Source organism: Myotis daubentonii, chromosome 5 (genome assembly GCF_963259705.1).
Source record: "Myotis daubentonii chromosome 5, mMyoDau2.1, whole genome shotgun sequence".
Classification (NCBI taxonomy): domain Eukaryota; kingdom Metazoa; phylum Chordata; class Mammalia; order Chiroptera; family Vespertilionidae; genus Myotis; species Myotis daubentonii.
Genome location: NC_081844.1, coordinates 74,327,977 through 74,353,900, shown reverse-complemented (window position 1 = coordinate 74,353,900; position 25,924 = coordinate 74,327,977). Strand labels below are relative to the sequence as shown.

The window sequence follows — 25,924 nt, the reverse complement described above, 5'->3', positions numbered from 1 at the left end:
ATTTGATACCCATCCCCTCTCAAACTCTTCCAGAAAATTAAAGAAGGCAGTATTTCCTAACACATTTTATGAGGCCAACATAACCCTGATACCTAAACCTGGCGAGGATAACACAAGACAAGAAAACTACAGACCAATATCTGATGAATACAGATGCAAAATCCTAAACAAAATACTAGCAAATTGAATACAAAAATACATTAAAAAATAACACATCACAATCAAGACCTAGATGTTATCTCTAGGGAGGTGACCTTATGTATCTGCTACAAATTGCTTGTTTGTTCAGCTATCTGTCTCAGTTTTCCTATTCCACTTGTCCTGGCTTACTGGCCTGTCTCAATATAACAGTAACCAGCTCATGGAATTGTGGTATTGAATAAATGCAGTCATGCATGTCAGATACGTAGCTTAGTTCCTAATTAATTACCTTGTAAAAATATTAAGTAAATTTTAGCTGCTGTTATCACTTATACTAAAGGGAATTGTATTTTTGAAGTTTCACAAAACAATGGCAAAGTTTTCAGTCCTTCCAAACTGTCCACTGTGATTCCATTGATAGGTTTCCTCAAACGTTTTGGCAGAGGTGTTGGTCAGATGGTTGCCTGGGAGACAGTCTGCTTTCCAGGGTGCTTTTAGAAGCTCAAATTGCAAACTGCTCCTTAGTTCCTGGTTATAAAATCTCTGTGAGCTTTTCAGGAGAAGAGATACTAGACATCTGGGGCTGAAGTGCTGGAGTTAATAAACATGGTCTTTGCATATAGCATTTGAATAAAAAAATAAACATGTTTAGGGAGAAAACATTGATAATTAACTGATCTAGGAACTGATTAATTTTTGGAATGTAACAATTTTTCCCTTTTTTTAAATTTATTGGGGTGGTACAGGTTAACAAAATTGTATAGGTTTCAGGTGCACAATTTCACAACACATCATCTGTATACTATATTATGTGTTCACCACCCCAAGTCAAGTCTTCCATCACCATTTATACTCCTACCAGAGGCCCAGTGCATGGAATCCGTGTACTGGTGGGGGCGTGGCCTGCACCACTCATCCTGATCAGCCTAGTGGCTGTGGACCCACCCTCTGAGTGGCTACTCCTGCTGTGAAAAGGCCGCTCATCCTGGTCAGCTGAGCGGCACTCCCATTGTGAGAACGTACTGACCACCAGGGGGCATCTCCTGCGTTAAGCATCTGCCACCTGATGGTCAGTGCACATCATAGCGACTGGTCTACCAGTCGTTCTGGTCATTCCGCTGTTCGGTCACTGGGCTTTTATTATATAGGATACCCTCCTTCATCTCTCCCACCTCTTCCTCCCCACATTGTTGTCCGAGTCCATGAGTTTTTCTTCTTTTTTCCTTTTTGTTCAATTCCTCCACTGCTCCCACCCCACCCCCCACCCCCCGCTCCCCCGACACACACACACAGCTGTCAGCCTGCTCTCTATATGAGTCTGTCTCTATTTTGCTTATTAGTTCACTTTGTTCATTAGATTCCACATAAGAAATCATACTGTACTTGTCTTTCTCTGACTGGCTTTTTTATAATTTTAAATATTTAGGTAAAACTTTTTTTAATGAAAACTTGAATTTTCTTTCCTGTGTTCTAAGGCAAAGAAATGTGCTTCCACCTGTAGAATCACTTGTACTCTTGATACGTTTGTTCCATTCTAACACGGTTGAAAAGCATTCCATTTGGTCGATTTGAGACAGAAACATGATCTGGACATAAAAGTTATTCTAAAAGACAGACTTTAAATGAGATACTTTTCTTATCTTCCTATAATACTTGGGAGGAAATCAAACGACAGGAAATTGCTTTCTGTGAGACCTGTTTTCTTCCTTCACCCAGGGAGAAGTCAGTCCTGCGGGTTCTGCAGGGCAAACTCAGGGTGTCAAGAAAAGCAACATTTAAGATTAAAACATGAAAATTAAATATGCCCCTTGGTTATAAATTTTTTGGAATGTAATGACCTAATCAATCCTTGGAAATCATCCCTCAAGATGTAAAAATGACTGTTCATTAATGAGGGCTTTGTTCAAACAAAAAGTTCCAAATGCCCTCTGGACTTGACTTGTTTTTTGACATGTACTTTATTTCTCCTTCATTGTACTATTACTTCCAGTTTGAAACTGCAGGGGAACATTTTGTTTTCTTAGAGCTAACCAAATGTCACTAACGATACCATAAGGAGTAGCAAAAACCCTTTCTGAAGAACAGGATCTGTCAGGCAGCAGTGTGTGTGCAAAGCTGCCAGGCCTGGACTCCTGGTGGAGTGTGGGATAGAGTGAGACACACCATGGTGGAGTGTCTAGCAAAATTATCTCAATCATTCATTCATTCAAATACTTATTTCAAAAAATATTGACCGCATTTAATTCCTATGCTCCATGCTAGGAATATAATGGTTTAGAAGAATAGCCTCTGCCTTCTTGGTGCTTATGTTCTAGTGAGTAGTTAGTTAAAAAGAAAAAAGGTTATTACCTAGTTCGTTTATTCAGCAAACATTTTTAAAGTAATCTGGATACAGTAGGGAATGAGAGAGAAAGAGAAAGAGAGAGAGAGAGAGAGAGAGAGAGAGAGAGAGAAACATCAATGATGAGAGAGAATCATTCATCAGCTGCCTCCTGCATGCCTCCTAGTGGGGATCAAGCCCCCAACCTGAGCATGTGCCCTGACTGGGAATCAAACCGTGACCTCCAGGTTCATGGGTTGATGCTCAACCACTGAGCCACACCAGCCAGGCTCTGTCATACTTCTGAATTCAAATAAATTCCCACAGTTTTGTCATTTATTTTTTAATTTAATACTTTTATAGAAAATGAAGCTATAACACTCATTTTAAGCAACCAGTGTTTGGAAAACCAGTCTAAGGGTTGTCAGTTTACCAGAGTCTCCCTTCCCCTCCCTGACCCTCGTCCCAACCTCAAAGACAATCAGGACAGCTGGTGGTTGCTAACATATGTTTTGTTAACTTAGACAATTTTCCCTGGCAAAGGAGAAACCATTTTATCATCTAAAGGTGTCTAAATACTGAAACATGTATGTGTGTTATGTATAAACTTACTGAGAAGGATTGGGAAAAATTGTTTATTTCATTAGGCAAATAATGGAATAGATTTAAAGATATATGCCCTAGCCAGTTTTGCTCAATGGTTAGAGTGTCAGCCTTTGGACTAAAAGGTCCTGGATTCGATTTCAGTCAAGGGCACGTGCCCAAGTTGTGGCTCGATCCCCAGTAAGGGGTGTGCAGGAGGCAGCCGGTCAGTGATTCTCTCTTGTCGTTGATGCTTCTATCTCTCCCTCTCCCTTCCTCTCTGAAACAATAAAATTATATATTTTTAAAAGAATACAAATACATATATTTTTAAAATATTTAAAGATATATGGATTTAAAGATTTTGAGTATGTTGATGTAACTGAAATATGGATTTCTTTTTCCCTCTTAAGGCAAATTTGAGGATTTCCTAAGTTTGTATGAGAATTGACAGATGAGTGACTCTGGTACAAGGTGTAGAAGATGGCATGCTAGGAAACCTGACTTTGCCTTTAACAGGGATTCTGTTTTTCCCCCTTTTGTGGCTTGAACAATTTTTCCCTAAGTAGATAACAATTTGAGTTTTAGATGTAAAAGTTGGATGAGGCAGGCAGCTAATAATGTACGTTAAGTGCATATGATGTGTTGGCAGGTATCCTAGGTGGTAAACTATATTTTCTAATAAATGAAAATTTTATTTAGGTGTTTTAAATTATTGAGGTACCTTAACTGTCTATATTTTGTATTACTGTTACTCTCTTTGCCTTACTTTTTGTTTCTTGTTCATCATAGTCTGCGTTGCATGCCTGTTGTGTGGCCAGCACCTAGGAAGCCCATGGCTAAGTGGGCAGAAGATGGGGTTGCTCCCTCAGAGGAGCTGAATTCAGCTGGGGACAAAGCCGCCGTACGAAAAAGTACCGAGTGGTCAACTATAGGTCTCAAAGAAAAGAAGAGTAAAAAGAGGGAATAGATTGCCGGTAATTAAGAGTAGAGATTCCCAGATTAGTCAAAACATTTATGCAAATGTGGCTATCAATCTAAAATTGCCAGCCTTTATTTTTGCCAAGTCGTTGTTGAAACTATTTTTTTTACCACATTTCAGTAAAGAAATATTTTAACATGAAAAAAATAGAAAAGACATATAACTCTAGAACAAAAAGACATTTAAAGTTAATTAGTTCAGTTTTATGAAAACCCCACTATACGGTCCTTATTTTTTAAATTTTGGCACAGAGTGGCAGTTGGGAAACAATGGCCTGAATGAAGCTTCACTGAGAAAGAGGGACTGGCCTGCCCACAAAGATAGATACAAAAAGAGAAAGATTGCTAAGTGGATTGTGTAGCAAGAATAATTGCCTAGAGGTATTAATGGTCAGGGCCCAGAGGAGGGGGGACAATGAACTGAACTATACTTTGTTTTTTATTTTGTATTTTTTTTTAATTAAATTGATTAGGGTGACATTGGTCAACATGAACATATAGGTTTCAGGTGTGGGTTTCTATGTTACAAGATCTGTCTATTGCACCGTGTGCCCACCACCCAAAGTCAGATCTTCTCCTGTTGCCTTATATTAGGACCCCCTTCTCCCCCACCCCTTCCCTCTGGCAACTGCCGGGAGCCGGTCCATGCTTGCTGTTTCAAGGGACCTGGCATATATGGCATACTGTTCTTAATATGTTTGCTCACCTTCTTGGCGCTGTGTTTTAACCAAGGTCACCTCTCCGAGAAAGGTTGTTTCCCCAGGTAGGGATTTTCCCCTGAAGTTAGGGAGGGGATAAAACCCCTCAACTAAGTGCAAGGCGGGTAATTAATCACTTTAACTACGAACAATCATGCTTAAGCTACATAATCTTTACTCCCTGGAATGGAGATAAGAAACGCCCTAACCTTTGGAATAGAGATTGATAGGATTGGAATCAACTGGTATAAATACATTTGCAACAAGACAGCAAGAGACAGAACTTAGAACACAGAACTTAGAAGGAGCCAAGAAGACAGAACCTACAGACAGAAGAACTTCGCTGGAGAGAATATGGCAAAAGATCCTGGACTGAACCTGACTACAGAAATTGGCAAGAGAACCTGACTAGAACCTGGTGACTGAACCTGGCTGGAGAACCTGGACAGAACCTGGCTGGAGATCCTAACCAGAACTTCGCTGGAGATCCTGGCTAGAGATCCTGGCTAGGCTGCTGATCAACTGAACACTGTCTCCTTATCATTCCTTCTTCGCCGACTCCGTCTACGCCTTCGGGAACCCCTGGACCTGCTGGGGTTGGACCCCAGCAGGCAACCACCACACTGTTTGTGTTCATGAGTTTCAGTTTTATATCCCACATATGAGTGAAATCATATGGTTCTTAGCTTTTTCTGACTGACTTATTTCACTCAGCATAATGTTCTCAAGGCCCATCCATGTTGTTGCAAGTGGCGCTATTTCATCCTTTCTTATGGCTGAGTAGTATTCCTTTGTGTATATGTACTGAGCTACACTTGAAAGAATAGTGAGAGGTAAAAGTGATTCTAGAGAATGGGATGCTTGGAAACCCAGGCGAAATTTAGAGTTTCAGTAAAATACAATACAGAGCCATTGAAAATTTTGAGCCTTAGAACACGAAAATGTCATGTCAAAAGATCGATCTGGTGGCTGAATGTAGTATGAGTTAGGGAGGGCACTGTTGCTCTTAGAATAACTGCAAATAGGTGAAGCCCAGAACAGGAGAATGAGTACAGAATAAAGGGCAAGGACAAGATCAAGAGACTTTTAGTGAAAGAAAAGATAGGACTTGGTGACACATATAAATGTAAGAAAAGAGGAGTTAAAAGTTACAGCCACAAGAAGTATTTGGAGGGGACTGTCTAGGGCGGGGGGATAAAATGGACACATATGTAATACCCTTTGTAATACTTTAAGTAATAAAAAAAAAACGCACACCAGATTTATTGAAAAAAAAAAAAAAGAAGTATTTGGGGGGTCCTGTGCTTTTATCGGGGGCCTGGTAAAGAAGCTTGCCTTACTGATTGAATGTACAAGTTAGCAAAACACCGCCCTTCCGTGTATTTTGAGATGCTAAGTGAACATTACATCATTTGCTCTTACTCTTTCTCCAACATTAGGGATCTCTGGTATGTGATTATAAGAAGTATCACTTACCAGAGTTGGAACTGAAGCAGCCATGCAGTGGTCTACACTGAAAAACTGAGCTTCCCTTTCTATAAATGTCTCTTTTGTTCATTGTTGTATCCCCAGAACCTAATTTATAATTGTGTATAACATATTTGTTTAAAAATTAGTGGTAGGTTCAGATAGTGTGGGATTTTATGCTGTGTAATAAATTGTCTTTTATCGTGACACCCCTTAGAGTGGAAAAAGAGAATTCTATCTCAATATCACAAAATTATTCTAGTAGGAGAAATCATATGCCATTAACTAAACTAGAATTAGTATGACCCTAAATGATCTTTGAACCAAATTGAGGCAAAATTCTCTTTGTGCTGACACTACTGAGAGCTTCTCCACCTTGCGATAATAACCGAATTCCACTGGAGTGAGCCTTAAATGAAAACATTGCTAGTCTTGTAAATATGAACAAAGATTAATCTTTTTGAGATATTTTGAGCATTTTTCCAGTCAGAAGCAATCCAGCCGCAGCCTCTCAGAAAAGCTAGGGCCCGGAGCTGGTGGATAATATTTGAGGCTGGAGAGGTGAGGCAGGTCGGGTCAAAGCATGACATCGAGAATTTCGCAATGTGGAATTTTTAAAAAGGAATGAGACATGAGATTTAAATTTTAAAAAGTACTTTGTGATAGCTAATTTTGGGAGCTTGAACAAGGGTGGAGATGGCAAAAAGTCAACATATTTGAGAGGTTGAGAAGTACAAGCATGGCATGCAGATTTCTGGCTTGTGCGGTTGTGGGTGTTGCTGCTGACCTTTGAAATGAATCTTGGGGGAGGACCAGGTTTTTAGGCAGAGAGGGAAGGTTTCAATTCCGTTTTGGACAGTTTGGGCTTGATCTGAGAGTCTTTGAGGCATTCAGAGCTGTGGGAAAGAAAGGGAAGCTGAAGGAAACATCATCGCAGGTCCATTTGAGGAGAGTTGAAAAGATGGCTGGTTTAAAATTAATGTAAGAAAAGGCTTTCCTATAATCAAATAACAATTAGAAAATGCAATGAAAGGAACACTTGCATTCACAATAGTATCAAAAAACAAAACATTCAAGAGTAAATCCAATTAGAAATATGGAAAACTTTTGTGAAATACAGTAGAACCTTGTTTCTCAACAAGGGTGGCAACACAGGTCAATGGGGAAAGAATAGTCTTTAAAAACAAATGGTGCTGTACAATTGCATATCCACCTACAAAGGAATGATATGAACCCCTTCTCACATCCCACACAAAAATAAACTCAAAATAGATCATAGACCTAAATGTCTGTTAAAGAGTAAATTAAGAGTAGTCAGAGTAGCTAGAAGTATTAAAAAAAGCTAAAAGTATGAAACTCTTAGAAGAAAATATAGGATTAAATCTTTATGACCTTTGATAAGGCAGAGCCTTCCTAGACATGATACCAAAGCACAAGCAACCAAAGACAATAGATAAATTGGACCTTATCAAAATTAAAAACTTTGGTTCTTCGAAGAACAACATCAAGAAAGTAAAAAGACAACCCATAGAATGGGAGAATATTTACAAATCTGATAAGTATATTTTATCTTTAGATGAAAAGGCAAATAATCAATTAAAAATAGGCAAAAACACCTAAATAAAAATTTCTCCAAAAAGATATATCAATAGCTAATAACCACATGAAAAGATGCTCTAATGAAAAGTCATTAGAGAAATGCACATTAAATGCACATTAAAACCACAGATATAAAACCACAGAGGCAGATGGTAAGTATTAGTTGAGGATGCAGAGAAATCAAAACACTAATAACTGCTGGTGGGAATATAAAGTGGTGCAGGTTCTGTGGGAAACACTGACAGTTCCTCAAAGTGTTAAACATACAACTCAGCAACTCCACTCTGTCCACACAGCAACTTGTACAAGCACCATTCACAATAACCAGAAGGCAGAAACAACCCAAACGTCCATCTATTGATAAATCGATAAAGAAAATGTGTTCTATTCATACATGGAATACTACTCAGTTATGAAAAGAAATGGATTCATAGTACAACATGAATAAACTTTAAAAAGATGCTAAGTGAAAGAAGGCAGTTACAAAATACCACACATTATATAATTCAATTTATATGAAATGTCCAGAATAGGCAAATCTACAGAGACCTCGTAGATTAGTGATTGCCTTGGACTGGCGAGATTTGAGGTTGAATGAAAAGTGGCTGCTAATAGATGGGTATGGGATTTCTTTAGGGGATGATGAAAATGTTCTAAAATTGATTGTGGTGATGGTTGTACAAACCTATAAGTATACTAAAAACCACTGAATTATATTGTATATACATTAAATGGATAAATTGTATAGTATATTATATCTTGATAAACCTGTTATATAAAAATATAGTAAGTGAAAAGTTTGTAGAATATATGTATTATATGAATATATTTTTTAAATAATATAAGTTCAAAGCAAAACACTATATTCTTTAAAATTAGCAAAATTGCCCTGGCCAGTGTGGCTCAGTTGATTAGAGCATTGTCCCATACACCGAAAGGTCGCGGGTTCGATTCCTGGTCAGAGCACATACCTAGGTTGCAAGTTCAGGGATGTACAAGAGGCAACCAATTGATGTTTCTCTCTCTCTCTCTCTCTCTCTCTCTCTCTCTCTCTCTCTCTCTCTCCCTTCCTCTCTCTAAAATCAATAAGCATATCCTTGGGTGAGGATTAAAAAAATAGCAAAATTTGTGAAGCAATGTAAAAGGGACATCAGTGTATATTCCCTTGCAATAGTAGCTTTAATCATGTAACTGATCTGGTGTCAAAATTTCTTAATAGTAATTGATACCACCTAATTAATAAGATAACAACAATAGCATGTATTGCATTCTATGTGCCAACAGTTTGCTAAACTCTTAACATACGTTTTGTTGTTTGTTTTTTACAACACCATGTTTTTTATTACTCTACCCTTTCTATTCTCCAACATACTGGTTTACACTTACAAAATTGTATTATTTATCAGAATATCAGAAATGCACAATTTCTTTTGTTTTTAATAGTAGCTAAAAAGGTATTTATGTGACCTTGAGCAGTTATAAGAGCATATTGATAAAACTATATGTGTTTAAGTAAGATTTTAAGAAATTCAAACGAAAACATTTTATTTATTATAGTTGATTTCCTTTTTAAGTTGATAACTTAAACACTTTTTAAATTATTTTATTATTATTTATTTCAGAGAGGAAGGGAGAGGGAGAGAGAGAAAGAAATGATGAGAGAGAATCATTAATGGGCTGCCTCCCTCACTCCCCGCACTGGGGATTGAGCCTGCAACCCGGGCATGTGCCCTGACTGGTAATTGAACCATGACTTCCTGGTTCATAGGTCGATGCTCAACCACTGAGACATGCCAGCTGGGCAAGAAAACACTTTTTAGTTACTTGACAGGTGTTTTTTTGTTGTTGTTTAATGTAGTATTAAATTTGAAAGGCAATCGTTGGCAAAGATAATTTTTAGAATCTTTTTTTTCATTGTCTATATTGACTATTGTCTCAGTCAGTTTGGGCTGCTATAACAAAATACCATAGACTAGATGGCTTAAACAAGAAACATTTATTTCTCATGGTTCTGGAGACTGGAAAAGCCTAAGATTAAGGTGCCAGCAGAATTGGTTTTTGGTGAGGGGCTTCTCCCTGGCTTGTAGACATCACCTTCTTGCTGTACCCTCACATGGAGAGCAAGCTCTGTGGTCCCGTCTTATAGGGACACTGATCCCATTATTAGAGCCCTAATCTCATGACCTCATCGAAACCTAAGCACCTCCCATAGCCCCACATCCAAATGCCATTACGTTGTGGATAGGGCTTCGACCTAGGAATTTGCAGGGTCTAGGGGCAGTTTAGTCCATAGCAACCAGCTATGATGAAAATCTTGTCCATAAATGCTAACCCTAGCATTTTTTGTTTGTTTTTAGTATTATGTGCCAAGAACCTTGCAAAGAAAGACTTCTTCAGTAAGTAAACACCCATTTTTGCTCTCTTACAATATTAATATTTTTCACATATTTCTGAAATGTTAAACTTGTTAAAAACACTGGGTGTATTCTCCTAAAAATCCTGCCCTTACTGGATAGAAATCCATGGTCTGACAAACTTCATTTCCCAGTTGACTACAACACAGAGAGAGTCGGCTCCAAGGCACAGAATTTATAACTCATACAAGAAAAACTCTCTCGTCCCCTATTTCAGCCACACCCTATTTTCTCTGTCTTTCCACCCATTAATACATTACTTTCTGCTGAACAAAGTGTTCTCAGCTCAAATATAGATGAGACATTTTTCTATAAAATAGCCGGGATTAAGTAAAATTGTTAGTCAAATTTATAAATTACATCGTATTTTAAAAGCCTTGTAATTAAAGGAATTATGAAAAATAGAGGATCCTTTTCTAAAGAAAGACCCCTTAACTCAAGAAATTCACCTACTATAAAATAGGTGCCTGCAGCTTAAAATTCTTCACTTTTTTCCTGATCCTCACAAGGACACTGCTCAATTCTTAAGTGGTGTTATTCACACTTTAAAGATGAAGAAACCTAGGCTCACAGGCTTTATTCAAGTAGCTGGGAAGCTTCCAGAACGCTGGCTCGCATCCAGGTCTGGCTCTAAAGCCTTTCCCTTGCCACCTCTCTGGTCTTATAAACCTGTCTGATTCATTTAGGACTCGCTGAGTTCTTGCTTCCAAAGTTAAAGTTGACAGTCAGTAAACAAGATTTCTAAGTATTACTTTTTAGAAAGTATAAGTACAATTAATTATAGATATCTTTTCCTTCATTTAATTAGCCCCTCTTAGTGATCATCAAAAATGGGAATTTGAATTTAAGCCTATTTTTAATAGGTTGGGTTGTTTTTTTCCCTAGCCTCTAAAAATCTGGGTGTGATGTCATCCTGGGTTGCCATTCTTAGAAAGCTAAACAGATCAAAACTGACCTTAAAGTAGAGAATAAAATCGACTAATGTGATCTTCTTTACCAAATTAGAGGATTCGAAGCTCCCGTTAACCTATAAGACTATGTTCTAATGTTACACTGATTGATCTGTGGCTGTCCCCTCTTCTCCAGGACTCCCCGACCCCTTTGCAAAGATTGTTGTGGATGGATCTGGGCAGTGCCACTCAACGGACACTGTGAAAAACACATTGGACCCAAAGTGGAACCAGCACTATGATCTGTGAGTTGAATATTCTGTAAGCCATTTGGGAGCAGCAGGAAAGTAGGTATCTAGCTTTTAAGAGAAGCATTTCTTTTTTTTCTTTTTTTAAGGGATTTATAACTTGTTATTGATTTAAAAAAAAAAAAAAAAAGTATGGCCAAATTAATACTGCCTCATTTTAGAGTTCATGTACTTGGAAGTTCTTGCGTTTGGCATTTTTATAGATTTTTATGGTTTGCTTCTGTAACTGTGATCTTCTGTGACTTTTCAACCAACTGGCCATTCTAGCAGAAAAAAAGAGCATAGTTCAGGTCCTCTATATACTACTTTTTCAGTGAAACCCTAAACCTGGTTTTAGAGTTTTTATTTTAAAAATACATTATTATTCTATTTATTATGCAAATACATATTATATATATTTCTGTTTATTTTTTTAATTCTGCTTTTTAGTTCAAATACATTTTCTGTAAGAGAAAATATAGTTTGGTATGATTGGAAGTATATAAACCTATGTACCATCAAACAACTTCTTATATTTGTTCATAAAGTGGATTGCACTTTGCTGAAACCAGTTTGGCTCAGTGGATAGAGCGTCGGCCTGCGGACTGAAAGGTCCCAGGTTTGATTCTGGTCAAGGGCATGTACCTGGGTTGCGGGCACATCCCCACTAGGAGATGTGCGGGAGGCAGCTGATCGATGTTTCTCTCTCATCGATGTTTCTAACTCTCTATCTCTCTCCCTTCCTCTCTGTAAAAAATTAATAAAATATATTTTTTTAAAAAATGGATTGCACTTTGAAAACCACTATTTTATATGCACTTATGTTTTCATGTTCTTGCTAAGAAATTTTTATCAAAGTAATACTGAATGATTATTGTTTTTTTATGAACACAAATTATACTGGGTTTGGATGAAATTTTTAATAGCTGGATTCTAAAGCTCACTTTCAGTGATACTGAGGTGCCATAAGTGGCCTGGAAAGTGGTTGTCAATTCTTGTCCTGAAAGCTCCCCTCTTTGGTTGACTTGCACTGAGAGTAAGTGGGGGGATAGTGTCTGAGTTAGTACCCATTAGTGATCTTTAGATGGATCTATGGGTTTATAGGTAGTCCTCTATTGCAAACTAGTGTTCAATAGTAAGCCTAACACTAGTAGTAATTTATAAATATGTCATTGTCCTTTGGACCTAAGAAAATATAATAAATCTCACCCCAGCCTGGTGGCTCAGTTGGTTGGAGTGTTGTCCTATACACCAAAATGTTTTGGATTCAATTCCCAGTCAGGGCACATACCTAGGTTATAGGTTCGATTCTCAGTTGGGACTGGAACACGAGGCAACCAATTGATGTTTCTCTCTCTCTCTCTCTCTCTCTCTCTCTCTCTCTCTCTCTCTCTCTCAACACATCCTCAGATGAGAATTTTAAATAAATATATATGATAAATCTGTTATAAGATTATAACTTTATGTGGTTATCTATATTTGCTTCTTACATAACTGTTATAGTTCTTTTCCCAGCCCATTGAGATTACTAGACCTATATTTATTGAGTGCCTGCCACATGTGGAATATAGAACCAATATTATTTTTAAAGGATTCTTCTGTGCTAACAAGTCAATCAGATAAAATCTCAGTGGGCTATATCATAATTCAGAAATACAATTAAAAGTGAGTTTGCATGTTGTTTTTAGATATGTTGGGAAAACTGATTCTATAACCATCAGCGTGTGGAACCACAAGAAAATTCACAAGAAGCAGGGAGCTGGCTTCCTGGGCTGTGTGCGGCTGCTCTCCAATGCCATCAGCAGATTGAAAGATACTGGATGTAAGAAACTAACGCTTTTCTGCCTCTTCATGCAACTGAAGACGGCTGATGAGGCATCTTTTCTTTTTTTTTAATACTGAATACAGAATTCCTGCCTTCCTCCCTAGTTAACATTTCGCTGGGTTAAGTTTTGAATTGTTTGTTTGCAGACCAGCGTTTGGATCTATGCAAACTAAATCCCTCAGATACTGATGCAGTTCGTGGCCAAATAGTGGGTAAGAACTTTCTCATCTGTATAAAGAGATGCTTTTGCTCAACTTAACATTCAACTCTCCATCACTGAGGAAACACATACAGGCACTGGCATGGTGACATACTTCGAAGGACCATCTCTTACAGGGGCCATCTCTTCAGCACTAAAAAGTTTCATCTTGTGTAGTTTTGATTATTTTATCTAATTTATCTCTTCAACCTGTCATTCAAAGTTGAGTTAAAATCACTAAGGTACAAAAATATTTAGGGTTATAATTTTAAATGTCGTTTTAATCATCCCATTATGGATAATTAATTTGTCATTATATTATCCAGAGGTAGTTAAGAACGGTGGCCACATAATGCAATAGTTGAGAAATAGTTTCTTCAGGAAAACCCATCAAATATGTAAAAAGCAAAGATGATTTCTGAAGACTTCCATGTAATATGATTTGATAGAGTTATAGAGGATTGAATTATTTAGACTGAACAAATAAATGTGCTAATGTTACAAAGTGTTGACTGGCAGTATTCTCTTGGAAGCGATTTATCTGTTAAGTAGCTCATCATATTATCCACTTTTTATCAGCATTTTAGGGTAACTGTGATCTTCTGTGTTTGCTGATTGTATGCATTACAAGGAATCAAAGAAAATGTAGTATTTCAGCAGCACACCAGAGTGACCCCAAACCTTTTAGGTATTGCCTTGTGTAGACTTGACCCAAGGTAAATGAACAGTGGGTATAGATCCTAAAACTATCAAAGTGAAAAAATTCTCACTGAATGCTTTCCTGTTTCTGATTTCTTCTTTTCTTTGTGGAGAGATGTGCCAGCGGGAAATGAATAGCTGGGAGCAGCTTTATAATTGTCTTTGTTTTCATAGTAGCCACTGAAAATACATATTTGGATGCATTTAGACTTTACAAATACTAAAAGTGCTTTCTGTGTCCTTATTAAACATGTCAAAATCTCCTTAAAGGATAAGGTAACTTAGAGGAAGTGAATATTGTGTTCTGTTATGTTTATGGAGAGCACGAAAAACACAGTACTGTTTCTGCTCCACATTTTAAGGAATGTTCCAGGCGGTGTATGGTGGTATGCAGCTACTGGAATAAAATACCTCTTGCTTGAAAGCATAAGAATATATGTGTCTTTGTATATGCACATGCCTCGCTTTTAGAAAATAATATTGTGCATAAATTATGCATCCGCAATGGCTCACTGTATTACAATTGTATAAAACCACTGGATTTTAATGCACGACGTTCTTTTCTGTTTTAGTCAGTTTACAGACACGAGACAGAATAGGCACTGGAGGGTCTGTGGTAGACTGCAGAGGACTGTTAGAAAATGAAGGGTACGTATCACCATGGCAATGCCTGCTGACTTCTCTGCTGCCTTAGGCTCTCGCTCTATATGAAAGTGTCCTTCACATCTTTCGTTGTGCTGAATGCTTGAGACACAGGACAGAACTTCGGGATAAAATTGGCACCCAGTTTCCTTGTTTATAAAGTAAGCTGTAAAGACTAGTGGGGTTGTGCCCAAAAGACTCAGGATCCAATTTAAAGAGGTTCCCACTGGCCAAAGATGGAACAGTTTGAGCATCAGTAAGAATTATAACTAATGGATTGGAACACATCAAATATGTTAAAAATGAACAGTATGTGTTCATAATGACACAGGAAGAGAAAAAAGAACCCTAAAATACTTTTCTTTTAAATACCCTGAAAACTCTCATGGGTCGCTATCACAATTTTGCAATTGCCAATGAATTAATGAAGCTGGTTGATAATTATTAATAGTTGTTAGCGACATCGCAAAAGAGAGGTAATCTGGCATTGACATACCTCTTGGAAGTCGAGGGGACTCCCAAGGGAATGCAACCAGCACCATCTGGAAGGGGGGTGCTCAGTAGCGGGTAGAAGACACAGCCCAGTGTCTTCTCAGGAACATGCTGGGAAAATACTCACAAAAAAGGAAGAGAACCTATAAATTAATAATAAAAGACTTAAATGCATCCCTACTAAATGCAATGTGTGGACCTCGCTTGGATCCTGAAGGAGACAATTGACTGGAAAAATTGAACACTGACTGTATTTGATGATATTTTAAAAAATTAATGTACATTTTTTAGTCATGATAATGGAAAAAGTCTTTATCTTCTAGAGGTATGTGTGAGATATTTAAGGGTGAATAGGAAGTTGTTGGGATTGGCTTCAGACTAATCCAGTGGAGAGGAAGGGCAGCCACAAGGCAGAGGGAGAAGTCCGGGAGGGTCGTCTCCTGAGTTGTGAATATATTTTAAATTTTTCAATGTAAAATGTTTTTCTAAAAGTACTTGCTTATAAGAGAAAATGGCCTATCAAGGTAAATTGTATTCAAAATTGCTCCGGGGTGGAGATCTATGTTAAAGAGTACTTAAAGTCATTTCGGTATTTTATGTAACCAGGAGTTTTATGATAGAGGAAAATAAAAAGGGAAATGGAGTGTTTGGATTTGACTTTAAATTAAGAAAAATCAAATCTCATTTCATGTCCAAGGTTGATTTTTCCAATCCCTACCTTTACCCGGGGATGAAACCCACAAGTGGCTTGGAGGGCACTTTACCTGTGGCTCCCTTTAGCTACTTGTTTCTATGAAAGTCTTTCTGTTTAACTAGGACAGGATGAATTTTATGAAACAGAGCACTTGGGACACTGTATATTGCTCAAGTAAAGCAAAATAAATGGATATAAGAGCACCGCGTTGAGTTTTCAGGCTCTTTCCTCGGCTGTGTGCCCATGCGCACTGTGCTCTGCCCCCTTTCAGAACCGTGTATGAAGACTCCGGGCCTGGAAGGCCACTCAGCTGCTTCATGGAGGAACCCGCCCCTTACACAGATAGTACCGGTGCTGCTGCTGGTGGAGGGAACTGCAGGTTTGGGGAATCCCCGAGTCAAGATCAAAGGCTTCAGGCGCAGCGGCTTCGAAATCCCGAGCTCCGAGGGTCCCTCCAGACGCCTCCGAACCGCCCCCATGGCCACCAGTCCCCGGAACTGCCCGAAGGCTACGGTGAGAGAATTCGCCCGCCCTTATGCGCATTATCTACAAGGTTTCAGAGAGCTTTAATTTTTTCAACCTTTTTGCGTAACGTGTGCATGCCGCAGCTGCTGATGTTGGCAGGGCTGTGCTGTGGGATGGTTGTGTCGGTGTAAAGACGGGTAACCAGAAAAAGATGGTGATAAATCTTGCTCATCACGAGTTTGTCAGCACTGTACCAGTCTCCCAGTTCAGCAATTGTGTGAAAATTTCAGGCAAATGAATATCCAAGAAAACCAGGATGGTGGTGGTAGATGAGGTATTTGTAGTGCTCTGATTGGAATGTGGAAAGGACAGTATGGGATAGGGTTGGAAAGGGCTCGTTTGACAGCCAAAAGCCTAATGCAGGAGGAATGTGGTATGGATGTGGCGCGTCATTACCAGCAGTAAGAGCAAATGGAGGTCACAGAGGTCAGGTAAGGTCAGTCCTGGGGTGGTGGATACACAAACAGGGGCTGGTCCAGGGCTGACTAAGGAAGGAGAGCACCGCCTGTCCAGGTGTGAACGGGGAACGGAAGAGAGGCCCAAACGTTTACACAGGGCTGGTGACATGAAGTCTGGCAGAAGTTCACCACTGCCCTCTTCATTCCTTTTCTGGGTGATTTTAAACAATGTTGAAAAGAAGCTTAGACTCTGTGCTTAGAGGACTGGTTGAAAAAACTCCTTGGAATTGAATTTAACTAATTGTATCCCCCGATTTCTTGCACAGAACAAAGAACAACAGTGCAGGGGCAAGTTTACTTTTTGCACACACAGACTGGAGTGAGCACTTGGCACGACCCCCGGATACCAAGGTAGGTTTCTCAGATGAGCTCCAAAGGCAGTTTTCCAGCAGTTGCCGGGACCCCTGGCTGGATGAGAGCCCTTCGGTTGAAGATGTAAACTTGGAAGAATGGCAGCTCAAAGAGGGTGTCTGCCAGGGTTCCTGGGCGGCAGCTGCTGGAGCCGAGGGTCCTTAGAAAGCAATCGTAGACCTTGAAATCAGACCACGTAACCAAAAAGGCCTCACCCCTCGGTTAAATCACATATGCTCTGACTTGGAAAGCCAATAAGCCCTTCAAGATGTCTTCTCATTTTAACTGAAAATATTAAAATGGATGAAATCATAGGATGCCTGGGACTTGGCTTCAAATGATTGGAGTGGGGCGGTGAATATAGGGGTATATCTGAAATAGGTCGACAATGACTGGGTAATTGTTGAAGTTGGCTATTCATTATGGTTTCTCTACTTTTTTACATGCTTAAAATTTTCCATAATAAAGCATTAAAAGGAAATATAAAGACTATTACCCTTTCTCTCTTCTACTTTACTGTCCCTATTGCCTCAGTCCCTTGGGGACCATTCCTGGGGGAGATGAAGCTTTACTATACGAATTCCTTCTACAAGGCCAAACATCTGAGCCCAGGTCAGAGAGAGCCCCTCCCCGCCCCACCCCATAACAGAGTTATGTTTCTTTTCTTCTTTGCTTTGCTTTTCTTTCTTTTTTCTTTTTTTTAGAATAGCATTACTACCAAATAACATTTTTAGTAATGCTCATTTCCTTTTTATTCATAATTTGTTTCATCTGAGAACAAGCTTCCTGTCTTTGATTTTCCAAGTCTGTGTTAAATTTCTGATTCAGTGTCTATAATTAGATTGGAAATATTACCTGCAAATGGATGAGGTGTCTTGTCAGTACCCACTATAAGAAATGTCAGGCTTTTGTGCTAATTAGAAAAGCATCTTGGTCAGTAATGCCGTGTTCCCATCTGACTGGATTGTACTGAAATAATTAAGAGGTTGGATTAGAAACAGTTACTTAATAAAGCCAACTAAAAAATGAGAATGCCTCTCCCGGTGCCGTTGTTTAGAATTGCAGGAGTTCAGATGCGTGTTAATACATCCTAGCAGCTTTAAAAAACTTGTGTTGTCGGGGGCTTTTCGACGAAGCAGCCTTTCTGGCCTTGAGCACTTCATTTACTGTAACCTGTGAGTTCAGATAGTTTTCCAGCAGCGTTCAGATACTTCCTACCGTGTGGCCCTCTGTGGTATAAGAAGTGATGTTCCCTGGGTAGACCACGTTCCCTGTCATGGTTATAGGCTCTGGAAGTTTCGTTGTTATCTGTTGGATTTGCTGCCACTTGCAGCACAGAAGCCTGGATTCGGTGGGAGTTTGGCGTAAGTAGCACCATGACTGTCCCTCTTAGCAGAACTAGAATGTGGCCGCGTTGATAAGGAAGGGGCTCCTGTGGCTCCTCTTGCTGAAGTGTTAGTTTCATGCCTCCATACTCAGATGGACAAACCTCTCTGTGTCTTCGGTTTTGATAGAGACCTTAACAGTGTGAATTGTGATGAACTTGGACCACTGCCACCAGGTTGGGAAGTCAGAAGTACAGTTTCTGGGAGAATATATTTTGTAGATCATAATAACCGAACAACCCAGTTTACAGACCCACGGTTACACCACATCATGAAGTAAGTACAACTTTTACACAATCCTTGTTGACTGCTGACGTTTACCAATTCATGTTTTCTAATATGTTTTTTAATTTATCCTACTGCCTTGTTTGTTAGTGGAGAAGACACATAAGCAAACATAAGTATTTGGTGGACAGTTGCATGTGTTAAACTCTCAGGTTAGCTGTGAGCGCACTGAAGCCATATCTTGTTGCTGTTGCCACCCTTCTCCTGCCTGTGGCTGAGATTAAATTCACGGAGTGGGCAGTATTAGGCAGGTGCATTAACGAAGCATCACACGCAGCTCCGTGCTGAGAAGCAGTAAAATGCCCACCCGTCACAGTGCAGGAGGACTGCCACAGTCACGGGTGCCACTTGCTGAGCCTTGTCCCGTGCCCGTCATCCTGGACGACTTGGAATGGGAGTTGTCTCGGCTCCCGCCGTGTGTTCTCAGGACATCAGAGCCCGCGGGGCTCTTCTCACTGGCAGCTGGCATTAGTAGCAAAACTTGAACAAGAGAAATGTCACTTTGTCCTTCTGCTGGCCCTAGTCCTTTTCTATTACTGGCATCTCGCTTTTAGTGAGGGGGCTTAATAATCTGTTGGTTCTGAAAATGAGGATTGGCTGCCATTAGACTCCACTTGAGTTGTTTGCTCTTATGCATATTGCCCCTCTCCACTATAATCTGTTTTTCAATGCTTCACGTCAACTCCATTTAATTCTAGCTGCCAAGGTGCATCTAACAGTGTGTTGGTCAGTCTCGGACACATACTAGATGATAAATGATAGCAATTGCTGTTTTTATTTATAGCAATGAAAATGTATGAGCTAGGCTGTTGCTTAGAAGTGGGGTAGCTCCTTTATTGTATCCTAGGCCTATATTTGGGCTAATGGTGACCACCAGCAATTGTTACATAGCCACGTCATCAGAGAAGAAAATGTCCACTTGAAGTTCTATTTAACGAACTCTCTTCTCGGTCCCTTTGGTGTAGGGGGCATTGCTTGCAGCTCCCTTGGCCGCTGCTTTTGGAGTGATTTTGATGCTTCTGTTCTTCTCAAGTCACCAGTGCCAACTAAAGGAGCCCAGCCAGCCGCTGCCGCTGCCCAGCGAGGGCTCAGTGGAAGACGAGGAGCTTCCCGCCCAGAGATACGAAAGAGATTTAGTTCAGAAACTGAAGGTCCTCAGACACGAGCTTTCACTTCAGCAACCCCAAGCTGGTCATTGCCGCATTGAAGTATCCAGAGAAGAAATATTTGAGGTATGGCATGTAGTGCGGCAGGCAGGCAGGCAGGCACAGACTCTGCATTCATGTTAATAGACAAGTGAGGTGGTTCAGCCTGAGGAGCCGCCCTGAGCAGCCTTTGTCTGCGAGGCGGTGCTCTGAGGGGACTGCTCTGTGAGCGGCTTCTGCATTTCCGTGAGCTCTTCTTTCTGTTTGGCATTTCAGGTATGGAGTTTATTGCTCTGTGAAATGCAGGGTTGTGCCCATGTAGAGAGGGCACTGTATTTACTCCTGTGTTAACAGTTTAAAAACACAGATGGTTTATGAGGTGGAAACCTAGAGATATATGCAGAAGGGGAATAAAGCCCTTTGCCTACATTGTGCAGATTATATATTCCTGCAATCTTCTCTGTCCTCAGAACCAGTCATTTCTTCTGGCCTCTCATGAAATTTGATGTAATAGCACAGCCTCCTCAGAGGAGCTCAGTGGCCAAGCGGCCACTTGTCTCTTCTGGAAACAGGATGATCAGGTGGTTCCTGGGAAGGCCTCCGCCCCATATACAGCCCCCTGCGGGACCGGGGTCCCTAACCAGGCAGGACCCTCTTGTGGACAGAGCCCTTTCTCAAGGAACGTGAGCGTAAATTGAAATCTCAGCTGTGTTTGGTCCATAGCCTGCCTGCCTGCCTTGGTGGAATCCTTGGCAGACATGAGCCAATGAGGGTGGGTAAGAACTGGACACAGGTTCTTATGGGGCTGCAGCCTGAGGGCCCAGCACCTCCACAGCGAAGGGCACAGGATGCGCCAGGGCCGTGCGTGGTCCTCCTTGCAGCCAGCGCTGGATGAGTGGGGCTGCTGAAGTGCTCGGCTCTGCCCGTTGAGCAGTCTTAAGTGCTTGCCAAGGTTAGGAAAGAGCGGAACTACTGTCATTTTGATGCCAGATCATTTCCACTCAACCTCCTCTTTCCCTCTTGGGATGGCAGAGTTTGAATTACATTAAAGTTAAAGCATGAAATGATTTTTAAGTGCCTTATCATTTGGAAATATTTATCAACACTTGGCTGGTTCTACTCAAATGCTGAATCTGAAGGAATATTGGGCTGACCATGTGTTTTCTGTTTTGGCTGAGCTTCAGGTATAAAAACAGGCTCAGAATTCTTTTAATATTCAGACTTTCTAGTGATGTCTTCATTTTGGTTAAAATATGAAGCCTGGCCAGTGGCTTAGTTGATTGAGCATCATCCCAGGCACCAAACGGTTGCCGGCTTGATTCCTGATCAGGGCACATACCTGGGTTTCAGGTGTGATCCCCATTCAGGATGTGTACAGAAGGCAACCGCTCTATGTTCTCTCTCTCTCCCTCTCTCTAAGCATATCCTCGGGTGAGGATGTAAAACACACACATACATACATATAAAGTGCTTATAGGACACATTGAAATTGTGTAGGGAAGATCAGCTCTACAGAGGACATTTGTTCTGTTGTTAGTGATTATGCTGAAAATAAGTGTTTCCTTTAGGTACAGTGTTACCTAGTACACGTTTATTTTGTTGTGGTTTCTGAACTAGAAACAGTGGGAGAAAAGTTGATGATACAGGGTGGAGCAAAAGTAGGTTTACAGTTATGAGTATGCAAAACACAGTTTATTATTGTATAATTATTAATTATTGTATTATTTCCATACAGACACTTATAAACCTACTTTTGCCCCACCCTGTATAAACATGCTAAATAGGAACCAGATAGAACTTGGATTTGAATGGATACTATTTTGAATCAGGTTCCATCTATATCCTATCTAATAATAGAGAAACATGGTAATTAACCATAATTTTGCTACCCTTCCCATTGGCTAATCAGCAAGATATGCAAATTAACTGCCAGCCAAGATGGTGGCCGGCAGCCAGGCAGCTGAAGCAAACATGAACATGAGGCTTGCTTGCTCCAGTGATGGAGGAAGTCAACGTTCCCCGCCTGCCGCAGCTCAGCTCTGAGCTCCGGATGAAACAATGTTGCAATTATAGAACCTAAACAAACCCCAGAAACCTGCTTTCAGCCAGCAAGGCCTCAGAGCTTAGAGCGGCCAGTGATGGCAACAGAGTTTCCATTATAGAATCTAAACAAACCCAGGTACCTGCTTTCAGCCGGCAACGGCCTCAGAGCTGGAGCCTGCTCTCAGCTCCAGTGACAGCTACAGAAGGTAAATTAATCCCAGAAAAAAAGAAAAGAAAAAAGGAGAGGCTGGGAGCTTCAGTCGCCCACCAGCCTGAAAACAGCCCTCAGCCCCTCACCCAGGCTGGCCAGGCACCCCAGTGGGGACCCCCACGCTGAAGGGGGTGTGACCAGCTACAAACAGCCATCATCCCATCATCCAGGCTGGCCAGGCACCCAAGCAGGACGCCCACCCTGATCCAGATCACCCTTCAGGGCAAACCAGCCAGCCCCCACCCGTGCACCAGGCCTCTATCCTATATAGTAAATGGGTAATATGGAAACTGACCCTAACAGCAGAAGACTGGGAATGACTGGTCACTATGACACACACTGACCACCAGGGGGCAGATGCTCAGCGCAGAAGCTGCCCTCTGGTGGTCAGGGCACTCTCACATGGGAGGAGCTCTGCTCAGCCACAAGCCAGGCTGATGGCTGCCAGTACAGCGGTGGTGGTGGGAGCCTCTCCTGCCTCCTCAGCAGCGCTAAGGATGTCCGACTGCAGTTTAGGCCTGCTCCCCGCTGGCAAGTGGACATCCCCCAAGGGCTGCCAGGCTGCCAGAGGGATGTCTGATTGCCATCTTTGGCCCAATCCCCTGGGGAGCGGGCCTAAGCCAGCAGGTGGTCATCTCCCGAGGGATCCCAGACTGCGAGAGGGCACAGGCTGGGCTGAGGGACCCTCCCATCCCCCCCACCCCGAGTGCACAAATTTTTGTGCACCGGGCCTCTAGTATATATATAAAAGCTAAATGTTCATCCGACCGTCCAACTGGTAGCTATGACACGCACTGACCACCAGGAGGCAGACACTCAGTGCAGGAGCTGCCATGATGCACACTGGCCATTTAAAAAGAAACAGCACCTTAGACCTGGTACCAACAAACCATCACTCAGCTTCCCCCAAGTGGGACACAGGCCCTACCACCACCCCAGAGCGACAGCCCACCAAATCACAGCCAACACTGCCAAGACCTCATGGCGCAAAATGTGGCCCACAGCCCAGCCCAGCCCAGAAACAGTCGCTGTGGGTGCCGGGTAATGACGTCACATAGCAACACCCGGCTTCCTCTCCCTAGCGACTAGCCTCCTTGGAGTTTCTTCAGCCCAGGAACACGACTTGCTTTATAGCCAGGTGCAAACATTTTACACTTCAACCAAATGTCTGTGAAGCGTTTTCCCCTGCCTCGCCTCATTTAATCCTCACAGAAGTCTTGGAGTAGGTAGATAGGGGACTCGGTAGAATCCTATTTTCTTTTCATTAGCAAGAAAATGGAGATTGAGAAAGTTTAGAAACTTGACCCGACTGAAAAGAAGTAAGAAATGGTGGACCTTGAAAATGACTTCAGGTTTTCTCACTGCTCAGAATATAGTCAAACGCTGCTGCAGTTAAATATTTCACCCTTTGTTCTCCCTGCATGATCTACAATAATAATCTGCTTCGTGTTGATATTTACTGCTGTGTTGCAGACAATTACCTGAAAGAGAAGTTGGGGTGCTTCACTGGGCTGGAAAAAGTTTAGCTAAATCAGAAAGGAGGTCTAATTAAGCAAGTTTGTTCTATATATATAAGAGGCTAAGTTGACTCACACATGCACAATACATATAAACCTCTCACTACTGCCAATTGCACACGTGTGTTTCAATCTGTCATTGTCGATTGTGAATTTGGTTGACACTTCTATTATAGAGAAAGGGTGAATAGCAATATTAAAATAACTCTTCTAATTAATTTCATTTCAATGTGCACGAATCCATGCACCAGGACACTAGTTATCAATAACCTTTCATTTTTTTATTACTTTAAGAAAAGTTCTTCTCTCTAAAACTGTTAATTTTTACATATAGGAGTCTTATCGCCAGATAATGAAGATGCGTCCAAAAGACTTGAAAAAACGACTAATGGTGAAATTTCGTGGAGAAGAAGGTTTGGATTATGGTGGAGTGGCAAGGTGAGAGGCTAATTTATTCACCCTTTCTGCTGCATGCTCTTCAGCATAGCTATAATAAAACACAATCCTGCATTCCACAAAGTAATAAACTTCATACCTGAAATGCCAAACAGGAAGAAGAGCCAGCGGAAATGCAGAAACCGCTCACAGAGCAGTCCCCTCAGAGCACCGCCTCGCAGACAAAGGCTGCTCGGGGTGGCTCCTCAAGCTGAACCACCTCTTCCTTTACCACACCTCCCCCCCTCAGTTCTGAATCTGTCTGGGGTGCGGGAAAGCCTGCATTTTTTCTCCTGTGCTCACATGGTGCTGCCTCTCCACAGGAGATACTTTTCAAGATTGCCCCAAGTTTCTTCCTCAATCTAGAAACCATCTTTCTTTTGGCCAGTGTAACTTCTGTTGGCTTTGATAGCACTAACTCCATTTCCTGGCAAGAGGCTTAGGCTTCCACTCCCCTTTCCAGGTGAGAATCTTCCTCCTCAGTCCTTCACACTTGTTCTAGCAATGCAGGCCTGACTGCTTCCACTTTCTTGTCTGTGCTATTTCCCTTATAGTCTCAAGAGTTCAGTAGCTCAGACTGTTTCAATTTACCATTATTTCTTTGCATGGCTGGTGTTCTGTATTCCAAGGCACACGTGTGACTAGCTTGATTGGTTTGGTGGTTCTCTTCTGCCTTTTCCACAGTTACAAGTCTCCCACGTGGAGCTGGCTTTGTGTGGCTCCCTTGAGTAACATGGTGCTTGAGGGGAGGTCAATGTGAACCCTTGCTCTGCCACCTCCAGTTTGATCTCACGTTGCAATTTCACCCCTCGGATTCTTCCTCGGGCCCAGATGGGATCCTATCCATCCAGACATGAAGGAGAAATTGAAACTATTATAGGCACAGGAATAGCACTGGGTGTTAGAACCGTGGCAACCTCGGTACTTGAGTTCTGACTAGGAAAGAATTCAGAGCCAAGACCCAAACTATAAGAGAACATTTATTTATAAAATCACAGAGGTAGTAGAAGTAATTAATAGAAGAAATGGGCTTAGGAAACAAGTTATAGAGTCAAAGGAAGGGCCCTTGGAGCTTGTAAGTGAGGAAGGCAATGGTAAGGAGCCTGGGGTGGGGGAGGGAAAGGCGAGAGCTTGCTGGGTCCTCTGTCCCAAGGGTTTTAAGGGTGGGGTGGAGAGTTTAGGGGAGGCCCCAGGGGCTCTTAATGGACTAGTCAGCAGCTTTCCAGGTGTGTCCATTCAGGGTTTAGGTCTCCACTGATTGATTGGCCAGCACCAGGGTAGGGGGTCAGTGCAGCTGGTCCTGAGGTTAGCAGTGGTGTTGCTGGTCTGGTTGTGCTGCTTTTCTGGGCCTGGAGCTGAGGCCTAGATGTTATCTCCAGGGAAGAAAGGTCAGGGGGTCCAAACCAGCCATATGCTAGGGGAGGAAAGGTCATCCTGGGGACGAGGTCCCACCCAACAATTGTCCTTCGTTAGGCACCCAGCGCTTTTCACCCTGGTGACCTTCTGTACCTGACCCATCGTCCCTGCTCTGCTCATGTCTGTCTAACTGCCTACCACAAAACCACATGTGTGTGTGTATTCATCATCTGCTCACTGAGAATCAGCCTATACTCATTTTCCCAGTGTTTGGTTCTGAACC

General features: G+C 41.4%; 1 protein-coding gene across 11 annotated transcripts in view; it reads left to right on the top strand.

The window, feature by feature from the left end:
- The window catches only part of SMURF1 (SMAD specific E3 ubiquitin protein ligase 1), an 84,538-nt gene that overhangs the window by 44,734 nt on the left and 13,880 nt on the right, over nt 1-25,924 (top strand). For 7 of the 11 annotated variants that reach the window (XM_059698273.1, XM_059698274.1, XM_059698271.1 and 4 more), the window contains exons 2-12: nt 10,146-10,184; nt 11,289-11,397; nt 13,068-13,201; nt 13,351-13,416; nt 14,675-14,750; nt 16,202-16,443; nt 17,180-17,264; nt 17,799-17,876; nt 18,779-18,925; nt 19,968-20,166; nt 24,185-24,288. In XM_059698273.1, the coding sequence (XP_059554256.1) occupies nt 10,146-10,184; nt 11,289-11,397; nt 13,068-13,201; nt 13,351-13,416; nt 14,675-14,750; nt 16,202-16,443; nt 17,180-17,264; nt 17,799-17,876; nt 18,779-18,925; nt 19,968-20,166; nt 24,185-24,288 (1,279 nt within the window). The remainder of the gene's footprint in view (nt 1-10,145; nt 10,185-11,288; nt 11,398-13,067; nt 13,202-13,350; nt 13,417-14,674; nt 14,751-16,201; nt 16,444-17,179; nt 17,265-17,798; nt 17,877-18,778; nt 18,926-19,967; nt 20,167-24,184; nt 24,289-25,924) is intronic. The other 4 variants (XM_059698270.1, XM_059698269.1, XM_059698268.1 and 1 more) reach the window with 3 other exon arrangements.